This window comes from Colletes latitarsis, chromosome 7, assembly GCF_051014445.1.
Source record: "Colletes latitarsis isolate SP2378_abdomen chromosome 7, iyColLati1, whole genome shotgun sequence".
Taxonomy (NCBI): domain Eukaryota; kingdom Metazoa; phylum Arthropoda; class Insecta; order Hymenoptera; family Colletidae; genus Colletes; species Colletes latitarsis.
Window position 1 is genome coordinate 21,334,127 of NC_135140.1, and position 15,922 is coordinate 21,350,048.

The window sequence follows — 15,922 nt, forward strand, 5'->3', positions numbered from 1 at the left end:
TGCGTTGGCAAAGCGTAGTTAGCTTCATGTTTCGAGTTATTCCCGATAGCAGACTGTTCAAACTAGCAATAACAATCGTAGAAATTATCCGAGGACGATCGGATCTTGTTACGTGTTAGGCAATGCTTTTGGCGATTCCAAATCACTTGGACAACTTGACTTAAGGGTCCAATAGCTGAGCCTGCTAGTGAATTCATCGATAAAGCAACCTGTCTTAAACGCTAGGGCATTCTATGGTCGGTCGAGAACTTGCGAGAGAGGTGAAGGTTGGGTGTCCCTCTGTTGGCGAGTACCGCAGGCGTCGCTGCACGACTGTAGCGCGAGATAGCAAATAGGAAACAGATAATCTGACAATATATGGTGATCTTGGAACAATGGCTAAGATGGAAGTAGACACTCTATTTTAAGAGTACAATTTCCGTCACGTTACGGAAAGTTGATCCCAAATAAACTTGTCGTCGTTTCGATGCTCGCGTATAATCCCAAAGGACCAAGAATCTGACACGCTAAGCTTCGTGTCGATTACTTATCCCGTTTCAGACGTCCCGTCGACGGGACCAGGAGAAAATACGAGGCGACAAAGCGATGGCGACCCGTCCAGGGATCAGTCTATAAATTTAGACAGGGCAGAAGGTAATTCTAGCCCCGGTCCCCCAAGCCGATAACCGGGGAAAGAAGTTCATTTAAAAGGGGCGCGTATTCGTCCGGCGGGCGGAACAAGGGTTGGACGTTCCGAGTTTGTTAGCCGGATTAGTGGATTACCGCGTCGTCCGCCAGATAAGTCAGCCTCCGGTCTGGGGTGCCACGACGTCGGAAAGGCTCTCCCTATAATTAGATTTCCTGTAAAGTTGTTCGGGGAATTTCAAGAAACGCGGTCCGTGCCGCGACTCCGGGAGCCAAGTCGCGAATGTCCTCGAGTTTTACCTGCTAGCCAGAGAACAAGGGTTCTCGGTCGATGGGAACAAGCAGAGAAGAAAAAGGAAACAGGGACATTTGAATTTCGAGGCTCGACAATGTGGGAAACGGGACGAAAAATGGGGCTGTCGTTTCTGCGTCGTTAATTTTACACGCGTCGTGGTTCCGTTTCACGCGGAAAAGCTTCAAAAGGGTTTTGGCTCTTTTGTCCAGCGATTGTTATCCATTGGAGTTCTCGTACAGAGTACTACAAATGATGAGTTTAGGGTAGGAAAAAATCTATGGACACTTGGGAGATCTCATCTAGGGTTGGTCCAAGTCGTAGATGGGATTTAGGGATTCTGGATTACGAGGATAATACTACTTCAAGTTAGTGGTTTCGTTTGGAATTATTACTACCAGTTGTAACTGAGCTGGAAACAGATTTAGGAGTCTCCCTCAGGTCAAACTTAGAACACCGTTTGTCGAGGATGATAGTTTGCAGCATGCTTGATTTTGAACCTTGCACATAAGCGCTTAAACGGATTGAAGGCGAGTGCTGGGGTTAGGAAGCAATAGCTTGATAGATACGAGATCGGATAGGTTGGTCCTGAGGTCCAAATTTCCAACCAATATTTCAATAACGGCACTCGGACACTTCCATTTAGAGATTCAGCGATCCGCATACAAGTCATTTAACAGTTGCACACTACTTAATCGCTTCAACTCGAGCAGTCTAAACAATCTTCGTTTCGAAATACCCAAGTCCCGTTCCTTATCGTAGAGATCTCCCGTTACGAATCACCAAAGTTTCGTTGCTAACCCGCTCTCCCTATCGCGGACGATTTAACCTATTTTTCTCCCGCTGGAAGTCCCCCTATTCTGGAGAATTCGCCTATTTGTCTGCTCTCAGGGCTTCAGGTTCTCGTGTCCCGTCTAATTGGAAGCTATTTTCTGATCATTCTACGTGAATTTGTTCGAAAGCAGCGTCGCATTAGGTTGGCCAAACTCGTTGTGTCTGCCCGCAACAATCGAACGAGTCAAATAAAAAGTTTGAATAAAAAAAAAAGGGAGAAACGAGTTACTGGAACGTCATAAATTTGAGTTATCTCGACGTCAGCCGAAATGTCGGTTCGGTTTGTTGCGGATCGCGAAAGGCAGCAGCCATAAATATAAATCGGTCGCGATGTCGGATCTTTTGTTGACGTACGACATTAAAAATTCATAGAATAACAAGGGTCGTCGCGTCTTTTTGCATTTGAAACGGGGTTGGAGCGACATTCGACAAATTGCGCGGGGGCGGTTTTACATGTAAATAGGCAGAAGGAAGGAATTAGGACTGCCATCGTGAGACTATAAAATTCTGATCGATCTGCATTTTAATCGCTGAATCATCGGAATTGGGTCACCGTTCTCCACTGAAAAACAAAATGGCAGGACGAGCATTCGATTCGATAAATTATTGTAGCGTAGAACGAGGCGTACGAGATCAGTGTGATTGGACAAAATTTTATTTGAATAATAAATGACCAATCAGACCAACGTGTAGCAGTACCCGAACAGTTCAATTTTGATTTGTTCGTTCCGAAATTTGTGTTTTTATTTGATGATTAATCGTATCCATACTTCTAGTTAAGAAAGAAATTAATCTTTTTGAGATTGGTACTCCTTAAAACTCTAGAACTTCGTTTAATATCACCAATATTTTCGAGGTTATGGTCTCGCCGCGTTGTAAGCGCTTTGCCCCGATGTTTCTCGACTACGAATCGAAACTCGACTTACTTTCGTAGCTTGCGACGAAAATAATATAAATGGCAAACCTAGACCGGGTCTTACGAAGTTAGAACTTGTTTGCATCTTGTCGCCCGGCGAATAACAAAGTTACAACCCGTGCTCAACGATCAAAATACTCGGGGAGTGAACTTATAGCCCGAGGGACATACTAAATTGGGACAAAATTTGCATCTTGGGGTACACAGAACGATACAATTACAATTCTATTCGTACTTGAGACAAGCGAAAGAACGAAACAATTGCACTGACCGTAACGGAATATGCAAAACCAACGAAAGTTCCTTTCGTTTTGCTCGAGACCTCACCTGGTAACGTTAATCTGATCAGCGATTTCGACGGTTCCCAATTTACGATAGCCAGCGAATAGCATAGCGTTGTCCATTAAACCCGAACCTCTACCGTCGATGGTCGCATAGATGATGCTCTTGTTCGTCACCAAATACGTGCCCCAATCGACGCTGAACTTCTCCGTGACCTCGTAGGAGTCAGGACCACCGTATCTACAACAAGAAAGAAGGAATCCGTCAAAATTAAAGGACTCATGATACTTATAGATAGTTATTATTCTCTGCAAGCCAGAAACCTGAGTTTGCAGTTGCAATTAAAATTGTACTATAGTCGAACATAATAAGTAACTTTTTGAGATTAGAATCTGTCGACGAATAGTCGAGCTTACTGAATTTTTTAAATTTAAAGAGAGGAAATAGATAGTAATAATTTTACTGGAATAACAATTCGAATAATTTGATAATTAATTACTATGGTAGGCTTCCATCTGTATTATATAGATTAAAAAGACATGAACGCAAAGCATTAGGGAAAATTCGATTCGTTAATTTTCATTTTCAAAGCGAATTAATCTCGTACGCTTCCATAAAAATTCACGAGGCGCGTTTACATAGAGGCGAATGAATTTCGCGGCGATATTTCCGGCGTTTCGCGACACCCTTTAATAGAATAGAAGGTCGCAAAAAGTTTTTGATAAATGATATGCTGCGCCTGACGCGCGACGCCGCCGTTCTTCGTTTTTCTTTTTTTTTCCCAGAGAATAATTCGTATCCGTTCCCGAAGACATTAAAGCGTATTCATACGGCTGTGTCTGTGTTTGCATATGAAAAATAACGCCTAACGAAACAAAGGACGCCCGCGGAGAGATCGGGCTCAATTAAATCGCTCATCGTTCCTAAATAGTTCTTTATTCGTGGAACCGGCAAGAATTTCGTACAAATGCAATGGATATTATAAATTAGCAACCAGCAGCTAAGATTATATTGCAAAATTTTTTTATAAACTACAGTGTCTATACAAATTTTATATATTAAATTAACCTCTTTTTCCTTTAACATCGAAGTGTTATCAGATCCATAATAAAAATAATTCCCTGAGCGGTCGAGGAAAGGGTGTAAAAGAGAATTTGAAAGACGAATCAATCTTCGTACAGTGTGTCGACAGGAGCGCATAAATATTTATAATTTGTTATAAATAGAAGAACGTTTTACGATCCATTGTGTACATTGACGGAAGTAACGGGGGGCTGAAATGAGGAATCGTGCAAGTCATTAGACTCGAAGGCGGCGGTTCCGTTTTTGTTGTCGGTGTCTGACAAGTGACGATCGTTCATTTGCATTGCAATCGTTTAAATTATGATTCGTGACCGCTGGAATAAATTTCCATTAGTTCTATATTTTCCGCGATGACGAGAGATAAATTTTACACGATTATTGTAACGCGACTGTTGCGATAACGACTTATGCGATATTTACAATAATATCAGAGAGTAGGCGGAAATAATTTTGCACGGATAGCAGCAGTGCCGAGTGTATAGAATAATAATCGAAAAACTATGTTGCAAGATACGCCGGTATATGTAAATAAACTTCCATTTAATTATTCATTAATCACACGATACGACTATAATGCGAGATTAATTACAAACAATGAATAATTTATATACCGCGGAACGGTAGTTAATAACTCCGCTGTATTTGCGATTAATTATCCGATGTTATTAATCACCCGAAACGAGCGAGATTTCCAATTAAAAGTTCACGCTGACGCCGCTGTACAGTGTCTTCGTGGCCACTTAACGACAAAAATTAAACTTCCGCGTGTTAACTTTCGATATTGAACGAAAATCGTATGCAAACAATATTAATAAGCTTCCCTTGTACGCGATATAAATTTTGTAATAATTGTGGATTATCGTTTTCGTTGAACAATCGATACTGGCGAACAAGAAACTTGGGTAACATTATTATGCACTTCGGTATTAATTTACGATCAAAACTGGTAAAAACTTCTCACCAAACATTTTGAAACGTCAAGTCACATTTCAAAGTTAAAGACCCCACAATTGGTTTTCTCTTTGCAACTCAAAGCATCGAGAAAAGCAAAAATCCATTAGGGGAGGGGTCAAATTTAGAGTGACATTAATAACCACGCTTTCTTATGTTGAGTAAGAAGGTTCTTACACGAAAATCAGCATTGGATACTTCGTGGCGCCGGTCAAATCAGCGTTGGGTGGAATCAGTAGTCTAACTCGAGCTTTGAACCCACCAGGAATCGGTACATTGTAACGATGTACCACTGGCTGCGATTTCTCCGCGATAATCTCCGAGACTGCTTCGTTGCTTTCCCATGTGACCAACTTCGAAGATGTCTAGAACAAAACAAGAAAGTCTCATTATATATATCCATGAAATTTCGAGGAACGATTTCTGGCCAGAAATGAAATTTTCCGTAAGGAATTTTTTTCTCGAAAATGAGTAGTATTTCGAGGGTACGTCTATTGACTAACAATGATTATAATTTACCTCTGCTGATCGATGACCTTCTGATGTTTAATAAATTTGTTTAACGCTCTACGGATGTGTTGTTTAAGAACTTCTGCCTCTTAAATACTGAATACTTCAGTAAAAGCTCGGTACCGTAACGAATGTGGTTCAGAGATTTGTATCTAAACAGTGGAAAAAAGTCGCTCCAAACGTCCAATCGATACTCGAAAGCTTCTTTTCTCCCTCCCGTGGGATCTCTGCGACTTCCAACCCTTAATTTAGCCCCATTTCACTATTTCTCCCAATGAGTGTCTGACCAAACTATCCTCAAGGGAATAATCAAGCGGGTGATTAATCAATATTTTAGGATTTCTTTTTGCACAAACTCCATCGTTTCATTACCCCGGAGTATCTGTTTTGTTTAAAAATGGCAGATCAAAGGGCCAAGTCTTCTCAAAGCGCTGTACAACGCGAGTCACACAACTGGGATAAATCCTACTTAACCCCATAAAATTACACAGAAAACAGTCTTCAATTTGATCAGAATCCAGCTAGAATTGTGCAAGTATAAATAATACTTCACAAACTATAGTCTTCATCTATATGTATACATGTACATATCCCTGTCGCGTAAGCCCGTCCTATTCTCCCCCTTTTCTTTATCGTTTCAAGCCTCGAAGTTCTATCCTGACAAAGAGTAACAAGATTGAATCGAACCTTCGCGGGTTTTCTCACTGTCAATAAAATTTATCCGAGTGTCGATAGCTTTGAACGACAGAAATAGTCGAAAACGACTATACTCCGTATCGTACGGCATATAGTCGCGAGTCTGTTTCGCGACGTAGACTTTTCAAATCAGCGATACGCGTTTCCTCGCCCTCGATTTCTTCGCGAGCCGCGTGAAGGATGACACAACCTCCCCTTTTCTTTCTGACGCGCGATCGAAGGCTTTGCGCTCTGGTCGCGCGATCTTAGAAACAGATGGCCCAAGTTTTAAGCCACAATGCATCAACGTCGAACACCTAGCAGCGCGTTTTCTTACTGAATGGCGAGACACCATCGAGTTTAATGTATTATTCCGTGCGTTTAATCTTCCGCCCAGTCGACGGATTTAGTAAGTCCCCGCGGGATCCACGTGGCTGCTGGAATTTATAAATCGTCATAGCGAGCGTTAATCCCTCCGAGGATCGATTACTGGCTCCGTGGATCCTGATGGGACGCTTAAAATTCTTTCCTTGCGTGCCAGGAATCACCATATTAATAATATGATGGGCTCCATAACCTGATAAGGTGACGTTGCTAGGGTCACCAGGTACTCCTCCAATTGCTATTACCAGCTGCATCACTATTAGGAACCTTATGACTTGCTCCACCACTTCACCAGGTGTCTTACATGATCCCTCATGCTGTTGCAGAACTATGCAAGCGTTTTTTCAGGATCCTTACGTCCCTGTAGGAGTCGTAACCTACCTCCCAGGTGGTGTATAGAGATCTACCCCCTTGGTTAGGTACCTACGATCCACTATTAGCGTCGTATGAAGTCACGATACAGTAGTAGTTGTTTCAATCCACCAACAGATCTCTCCAGGTCTCAAAGTTTCGTGGAAATAATTAAAACATCCAGCATCTGCGCGGAAGAAGTCTGAACGCGAAGGAGAAGTCTAATTTCCTGAAGGATTCCATCTCTGCCAGACGTTCTTCGTACCCCATTAAAGATTCGACATCTAAAATCAGCGAGCAGAGTATTTCCACTTCGATATTACGGGTGGGCATCGTTGGGCGCAGCCTGGAGACAGAGGTTCGGTGATGCAAGAACAAGACACTTTCCATTCATCGTTTTCCTCTTAGGAGAAGGAAATTAGTTCTTCCGACGTCGGTCTGGATGGGGAAGGTGCTTGTCCGCGAGAAAAGCCGATTACCAGCTGTAATCGTCCAGCATTGAACGGTTGATAAAGAAGCTGAACAGTCGAATCTTTGCTTCCCACCTTTCTCTCTTCCCTTCGTTTTCGTAAATCGCGATAGGCGACGCTCTGTGACGCCTCGGTTCCTTTCAATTCCCGTTCATCGTGTTCCGCCTTTTTTCGGATAATCTAATTACGCGCTGGATAATCGAACGCCCTTTCCCCCCCATTCACCCTCTAACGAAACTGCCGACGTGCTATTGCTTTCCCGTTGACCGTGTCGTTCCCCTTTTTACTCTTTACACCGGCTGTTCTCAGCATCCTCTCGATGAATTTGAATCGAGCGCTAAGTTGATCCGAGGGGGGAACGAGTGGTCTTGTAAGGGGGCATAGCACTTCTGTTTATTGAAACTGCGACTTCGAGGATGGGGGAGAGGACAAAGGCGCGAAATTGAACGCCTTTGCTTGACTCCTCATTCGATGAAATTGATACTGTTAGGACTGGGATCAGTAGAAACCGATGACATGTCTCTGGATCCACTTAGAATGCTCTACAAAACGACGGTATTATTTTTATGAACGAGGCTCAAAGGACGCATGTGTGCCTGAATACCGTACTAGCATTTTGAGTAGCTTGTATTTAAGGTTCAAGTACTTTCGAGTACTTTGGAACAGTACTATCGATACTCAAATACTTGAGTCGTCTTATTTAAGCAGTAGTATTCTAGTACTTGAGTTCGAGATATTCAGGGACTTGAAATGTGCTATTATACAAGTTTTTCAGTACGTAATTCATGTTATCCAAGAACTAGGGCTAGTACTCAAGTTCTTGAGTCCTGCTACTCGAGTACCAGTACTCGAATACTTGAGTCGTGCCATTTAGATCAAGTTTTGTTGCTAGTACTCGAGTATTTGAGTTTTACTATCGAGTCATCAGTACTCGAGTACTGGTATTCGATCACGTAAGTCTGTATTAGCTCTTTGTTGCGTAGAATTGTTATATCGAGCCTGAATGGTTACGAACGATACGTTTGATTCCGATTCGAGAGAATCGCGATTACAAATGCACTTTATTTGTCGTTTAATCGTTGTCAGACATCGAAGCTCGTATACATTTTCGTGTAGGCCGCGTAAAATGGCCGACCCGGCCGGATCGTGTTTGTTTGTTAAGCGGTGGTAAAATTTATTTAATTCGACTCGCTGATAACAGTTTCATGTTGCGTGTACTCGTCTCTGATAAACGCGATTTTACCGCGACAAATTGTTGTCCGCGTGGCCCCGCAACGATTTGTTAAACGATTATAAAACGTGCCATTTCGCTGTATAAATAGCTTGTTTAATTATAATGGCGTCAGTGGTGTATGAAAAACGGGCAACCGACAATTCATGAAGTGGCGGATAGTTTTGCGTCTGATTAATATTCAAGAGCATCGCGAACAATGAAATCGTAATATTTTCAAAACAAATTTTCACGCTTCGGGTACACCGAAATGAAACGAACCGAGGGGGGAACAAAGATTTAATCCTTTGTAGAGATTCGAGACGGATAAGAAAATTACTTAATTAAATTAAAATTCAATTAGGAAGTTAGATGAAAGTTATGGGGACGGAGGATTCTTACAGCGCGTACCTTCAATTTTCATTTGAATATATTCAAATGGAAATATAATAAGAGATAGGAAATGGCGAAACAACCGAGGGGCTGCGTTTAAATTAAATGTTATAGAATATAAAACAAAATGTTTTGCAGAGCGAGTTCTTAAATTTGCATTTCAGAATACCGTTAAAGAAAGTTTCTACCCTTTTGGAGCACCACAGTCAAGTGAAACAGACTCGTGAAATACGACTACGGCACAAACGAGGGAAACACTCAGAAGAGTACGAAAAGGGAAGCAGATTGTGGTAAGTGAATTAAGAAATTAGATTAAAATTAAATCACGAAAGCGAAACATTGCATTATGCAGCCCTTCACTTTATGTTCCAAAATACTTTCGAATATATATGGGTGTAAATGAGAGTTTTATTAGTATAATGGATCACTCATTTTCAGCACAGTATTTATCAACACTGAGTTTCAATCATGTGCTGATTCTCTTCAGAAATTATGACTAAAATAACATTATCCAGATGCTGTTAGTGCTCGTATTTTACATACTTACATTACGTTTTCCCATTAAAGAAACAAAATTGTCATCGAATGTATAGCACGTAATTATGTATAGTTCGGCCAAGCGAAAGTAAGGTGTGGGAAACATGCTACACGAATGGACGTGCGAAATTTATGCAGTGAGAAGTTTTGTGCATGAATATTGCATGTCCTTTGACACGTAACGTACGTGCAGACAGAATAATAAAATCGGGAACATACAGTAAACAAAGAATATTCGTTACAACAGATTTATACGGTACACAAAGGACATACACGTAAATTAAACGAAAACCAGACATGCGATACGCGACATCAATTTATTCCACTCGAAGGAAAAAATTCAGGATCGAGTAGTGCAAGGGTTAACGTATGGAATAATTCCGAAGAGGGTCAAGCATATGGCCGAAACGTAAAATTACTTTTTCCAGGGTAAAAGGTGCCCTTTGTCGCGATGAAATTCACACCCTACATCAAAATTGTCGCCCATTTAGGAACTATGAAATCTCACGCGTTACATCTCGATAAACTTTTCACGTTTTCCGGGGCGGGGAGGCCGCGGCGAGATCGACCGACGGAATAAAACCCGCCGCAACGGGAATGGAGAAACTCTCGAGGGTGTAAGAAAACTGTTGAGGGGTGGGTGAGAGATCGACGGGCGGCGAAAGAAGTTCGAATATCGAGGACTCGAAGCTCCCTCCCGGCTCGTGATTCGCTAGCGTGCCTAAAACTGTCGCGACGATTTGTTACTTTTCCGCGGACGTTTCTAACAATAAGCGTGGGCATAAAACATAGATCCGAAACGTGAGGTCGGTGGAGTGCCGGCGCTTCCGGGACACTGACAAATAACTGTGGTACACGTACAAGAGATCGACGATTTATCGGACAGGGTTTGCTTATGTAGCGACTTCCCGCGATCAAGCTGGGTTTTTCCCGTCTATGGTCCACGAGTTCGTGCATGGGAATAAATCTTGACGATGTGCATTCGTCCGTGCACGCGCGAATTAAGCTTTAAACATTGCTGCGACTCGCGAACGTTATAAATAAAATTAAACCCTCGATGTTTTATTAACGTTCGAACTCCGTATTCCAGCCATATTTATTTTTGTTAAGTTCAAGAATATTGAATTGGCTCGTTGAAGACTGTTAAAATATTTATTGTTTGTACGAAACAAGCATTAAATATTATTCTGACTGATTAGAATATAGTAAGACCGAAGGAAACTAGGTACTATTGCTCTGTATTAACGTTGAGGATGAAGGACGTAATTTTAAGTAGAAATATCGAGTTATGGCCAGACAGGGTACGAAAATCGTGTTTCTAAAGGTTATCGTCCACTTGGCGACCTTCGATTCTTATGAAATTTGGCACGCAGGTAGAAGAATGAACAATATTACAAACGTATTTTTTTAATAGCCTGATACTTATATTTTAGGGGTGAAAACTACCCTAGAGGTTGTAAACGTATTTAGTCAAGATACCTCAAAAAATAATGGAGATAGAAATAAATGTCCAATATAAAAATACTTGAGCTTCTCACGAACAATCGAAAGGAATCGATAAAAATATGATTAAGTTATAGATGGCGCTACTGTTTCCCCCCAAACGAAGCCTCATATCGAAAAATTTTATTGCACATTTTCAGTCAAGCTTTTCGCAAAGAACTCTACCTGTTGCAACCCAGTCTATGGAATTTCAGGAGTAAGAGTAAATTAAAATTGGAACGACTGGTACAATACGACTCGTAATTCTTTCTAGAAATAATCCTTCTTTATCTCGTTCATAGTGTGTGTTTTCTGGACCGTGCATAATGCTTGGCACACTCTGTACCCTAGCGCGAACCGCGTTCAACACCAACGACCAACAACGGCCACTCACCCTGTTGTAAATGGCGATGTCAGGCACTCCAGGGCCGGCGCAAGTGAGCACGTAATGCGAATGATCGGTGGAAAACTTGGCCGTGTTGTACAGACACCGACTTCTGTCCGTTTCACGGACGATGCTGCAGCTCAAGCACTTCGGTTTGCGGTCCGCGCCACGCATGGATATTCTGTACAGATGCTGCACCGCGGACTCCTTCTCCGTCGTGGCCAGGTAGTATCTACAGAACAGGTAAAAAAAATGTTAAGCGTTCGTTTGCATAGCTCGTACTGCCTTTAATGGCTTTGTAATCGCCCAGCAGGGGCTGGAATTTGCATTTCAACGAGCTTGCTCTGCTTAAGGTATTAACTAACACGCCGCTGCTCACCACCGAAAAAAAGAACACCTTGATACACTCGTTTCCGCTTCCGAGCACCCTACGAGTCCCTTCGAATCGGAGACTGACGAATTCCAAAATCATTTTAGTTTATTTGGGTGCCTTCCCACTGTTTAAAAAGGTTCTTTGTATAGAAAAATACGTTCTGAGATCCCTGTAATTGTATTTCGATTATTAAGAAAAGAGCTTGCGTTGAATGTGAGTATGTATAGTTCGTCTCAGCGAAAATGAGATTTGGAACTTCTTTTTCGATTAGCCGAACAATACATGAGTCGAGATTGTACACGCAGAGATCACGATGAATGTTTTCAAGGTGAGGGTTAAGTTTGGCAAGTCTTACGTCAGAGGTGCCGTTTCGAACCTGTAAAGTCTGATTTATACGTTCCGCTACCACTGCGAGTAGTCGAGCCAGCGGCGCGATCGTACCGCCGGCTCCATTTGCATTAATGCGGATCGATTGCTCGCACTTAATCAACGCGTGATTAACCCGAATAACGGGGCTTCTTTCTCGCGCTAAATTCGGATCAGTTTCGAAGCGCTGATAAATTATCGACAACAGCGAAAACGTTTTTGAAGAGAACGATCGAAAGCAGGGGGTAGAGGGGGCACTTGGCGCGGGAGATTAATCGAACCGACGTTAAAAATTGATTCAATGCTCGGCTCTCTTAGACGTTGGGAGAGTAGGTTGAAAAATTTCGAAACGGTCAATCTTTTGGAGTACTCCGGTTATACGGCTCGATCTCGTCTGACTTCCACCGAAAATTCTACCCTCGTTCATTCTTCACGCGCACAGACACGCGTTTCCATAAAATTGAACAGATCCTCTTAAGGCCAACTATGGAGCCACTTTAGGCCGAAGGAAACTCTAAACTGAACTCATTTCACCGGAATGAGTCAGCACTTCGAATCCCCTTCTTTTTACGTCTACGTTCTCCGCCGCCTAGTCACGTACCACAAAATTTCACGACGCTACACAATTTTCCTTGATGCCGATATAATGCCTATATAATGCCACGATTCTATTTACACTCATTGAACCACGATCTCTCCAGGGAGGCTGTTTCCATTCCGTCTACCTAGTTTGCTTAAGCTGATACCACTTCAGGCTGCAGGCCATCTCAGAGTAAACTTTTTCCCTTAAAAGGGCACACAGTTTTTGTACCTCTGACAGCTAAACTGAATCCATTTTTTCAGCTTGGTTTCGAGTCTGATTCAACGTAAGACATCCAATTCTGACGTTATGGCGTTTAAGTAGCTTCCACCCTTTCGCACTCGATAGTCTTTCTACCCATCTTGACGCAGACAACTGGTCCAGTATGCCATGCTACCTAATTATTAGCAAAGTGGGGATTTGGAATGTCGGGTCAAACACTCGTCGAAGACATAAAGAGCACTTGGACCTTCATCGATTGTAGATAGCCTCCCTAGTCGTACCTATTGAAACCTACATCTGTGTGTATGTGTGTGGTTACTCCAGAACTAACCTCTCTACGTCCAATGGTGCTCACTGCAAAAGCTAAGATCTAATCCTGAATTTAAGTAGTACAGTGAACTCGAAATCGTTTGCCCAACTTTTCAACTTGAACAGACTTCGATGCTACCTTAAGTTCCATGAAGAATAACACTGTAGAATTTTGGCTATTTCAAAGTACTGAAATTATATTCACATTATTTGTTTGAAACTCAACATAAAAAAAAATATTCTCTGAATAGCCATAGCGTGACAAATAAATGGTGAAAATTTCAAATGAATCGATCGAACGGTTTGCTTGGAATAAATTCCTAAAGAGCCCTTAGTGCTCTTCCGAGGATACTACGTTCGCCTAAAAATTGACTCGCATCACTTCCCTTGCTTCCCTGTCATATATAATTGTTTCTTAACACTTTAGGTTCTATTACACGTTCTACCCTCTTGTAGAAACTTGATTTATTTAATTATATAAATAATTTTTGCCCAGATCTAAAGTGGAAGACGTCGTTCATCTTTGGAAGACTCATAGAATACAAGTTACTTTTTTTGTTACTTTGTCGACGTTGTTGGCAAGTCGGAGGAAGGGCAGGGGATGGTCGAACGACGTCTGAGCAATTTCCGTGGCGCGGTTCGACGTATCCGCAGCCGGATATCGGAGGGCCAAACTGGAACCTGGGTCCCAACAGCCAGTTTTGCCCCGACTAATCCGTGTCTAATCTAAATCTGCGTCTGTCGACTCACTCCGCCGCACAGGGCCGCTTACGTCGCAATTCCTATGCGCATAGATCAGACGTAGCCAGCCGGTTGGACAAACACGCTGCCATCCGGCTGGCTTCGAGCAGCGATTGTGCTCCAGAATCCAGTCTCGAGGATTCTAGACATTTTTTAATAAACGTCCATCCCTGTATCTCCGGATAACAATTTTCGAGCGTCTCGGAATATCGATTTCCTGACAATATCTTTCTCCAGAATTTTAAAAAATATTATAACAATTATTTATTTATTATCGTTTAAAAAACCTTGAAATTTTTCTTTCTATCATCGGGAAGAATAGAAACGTTTGACGTATTGGAGTTAAGTGGAACACTCTGCGAAGGAAAACCGAAGGGATCCTGCGTACAATGGGGAACGGTATAATGGACATTTTGTTGAAGAGTCTGACGTTCGAAAACAAATGCATTCTTGCTAAAAAACAGCAATGAATGTCAGGGTCTTAGTAGGAATCTCGCGACATGCCAGCGAAGGGCAATTAAGCGTCCTTATGTCAGACGTTCGGATCCGAGGCTGCTAGGTCTGATTTATAACGTTCCGCTACTACTGTACGCAGGCCGGTCTGTAACGCGATCAAACTACTGGGCTCCATTTGCATTAATTCGGATCGATCGCTGGCAGTTAACGCTCGATCAATCCGTATTATTTCAGGTTCTTTTAATGCCAAATTCGCGCGCCGTCTGTCGATATTTCAACCTGCCAATAGATGCGATTATCGCGCTCTTTAAAATATCGATTTCCCCCGCGACCATCGACTAATTTACTCATTCCTTCGCGAGACTTTTCCCAATGTCTCTGAAAACTTTTCCCTGACTTTCCAGCGAAAGATCTCGCTCGTTCTTTCGCTCGATCGGCGTATTAAAACGACGTTACGTATTGGCGAAATATAAGGCGATCTTAAATATTATACGACCCCTAAAATTGGGAATTATTATGGAAATATGTACTTTCAGCCTTTTTGCTTTCATCTATGCTGTTAAAGTTGTAATTATTAGAGATAGGACAAAATTTTATTTGGCTAATTTAATTAATATAATATGTTCTACATTTCTGTATCATTTTTAAGAATTGGTGAAATTTATTCTGCGCATGAGAGTATTAGAATTAAATTCTAGAATTTCGATGTATGCAATATAAATTTTTTGAATAAGAGAATTTTCTCGTTTGGTATCAATTACTTTCATCCGTATCTCTGTTGCTCGATGAAGTCTGATTCAACGGAATTTAAAATCAGCACCGGTCCACGGTAACGTGCAATATTTTTACGGCTCGAATATAACGCGAGTGCAGTTCTTTGAAATTTATTTTAGGTAAAAAATCCATTTCGTTATATTTGATCCAGCGGTGTAATTATTTTTGCCCTTAATTTATAAAATAATATAAAAATTCTTTGTCACGTTGTCAAAAGAAAACAATATTCGAGCTCCCAGAGATTGTAATTTCTTTAGGTTCTGTCGGGGTATATTCGTCAAAAGCCAAAACTACGTGTCATAAATTATATAAGCGACACAGAGAATAATTTTAATTTTAAAATTTATATACCCGCTAATAAGAAAATTTTTTATTAGTAGTTCCATAAATTATGAATTTAATATCGAGCGAACCTATAAAATTTGTTTATACAGCGAACATGATTTATTCAAAGCACTTTTGTGCGGTGATTATCGTTCGCGTCTCAATTATTTCGGTTGCTCGATCGCGTGCATTTTAATCCAAACTTTATACTTCGAAGTTTGATCGTTTTAGCGGCACTTTCAGTCTCGTGTTTTATGCTTCCGTAGTTTTACAACCTTGTTCGTGCGAGTTCTTCTAACGTGGAGGAAAGAAGTTCAGGATTTAATGTTGTCGACGTAATCACCGTCACCGATTGGTCGAATCACTTTGCGAAGTTATAAATTAATACGAATAAAAAT

At 41.6% G+C, this 15,922-nt stretch overlaps 1 protein-coding gene across 5 annotated transcripts in view; it reads right to left on the bottom strand.

Moving 5' to 3' along the window:
- LOC143343479 (venom dipeptidyl peptidase 4) overlaps positions 1-15,922 on the bottom strand; it is a 199,812-nt gene that overhangs the window by 12,306 nt on the left and 171,584 nt on the right. For all 5 annotated transcript variants that reach the window (XM_076768423.1, XM_076768421.1, XM_076768422.1 and 2 more), the window contains 3 exons: positions 11,389-11,611; positions 5,160-5,347; positions 2,994-3,188 (listed from right to left, as the gene is read on the bottom strand). In XM_076768423.1, coding sequence (XP_076624538.1) covers positions 2,994-3,188; positions 5,160-5,347; positions 11,389-11,611 — 606 coding nt within the window. The remainder of the gene's footprint in view (positions 1-2,993; positions 3,189-5,159; positions 5,348-11,388; positions 11,612-15,922) is intronic.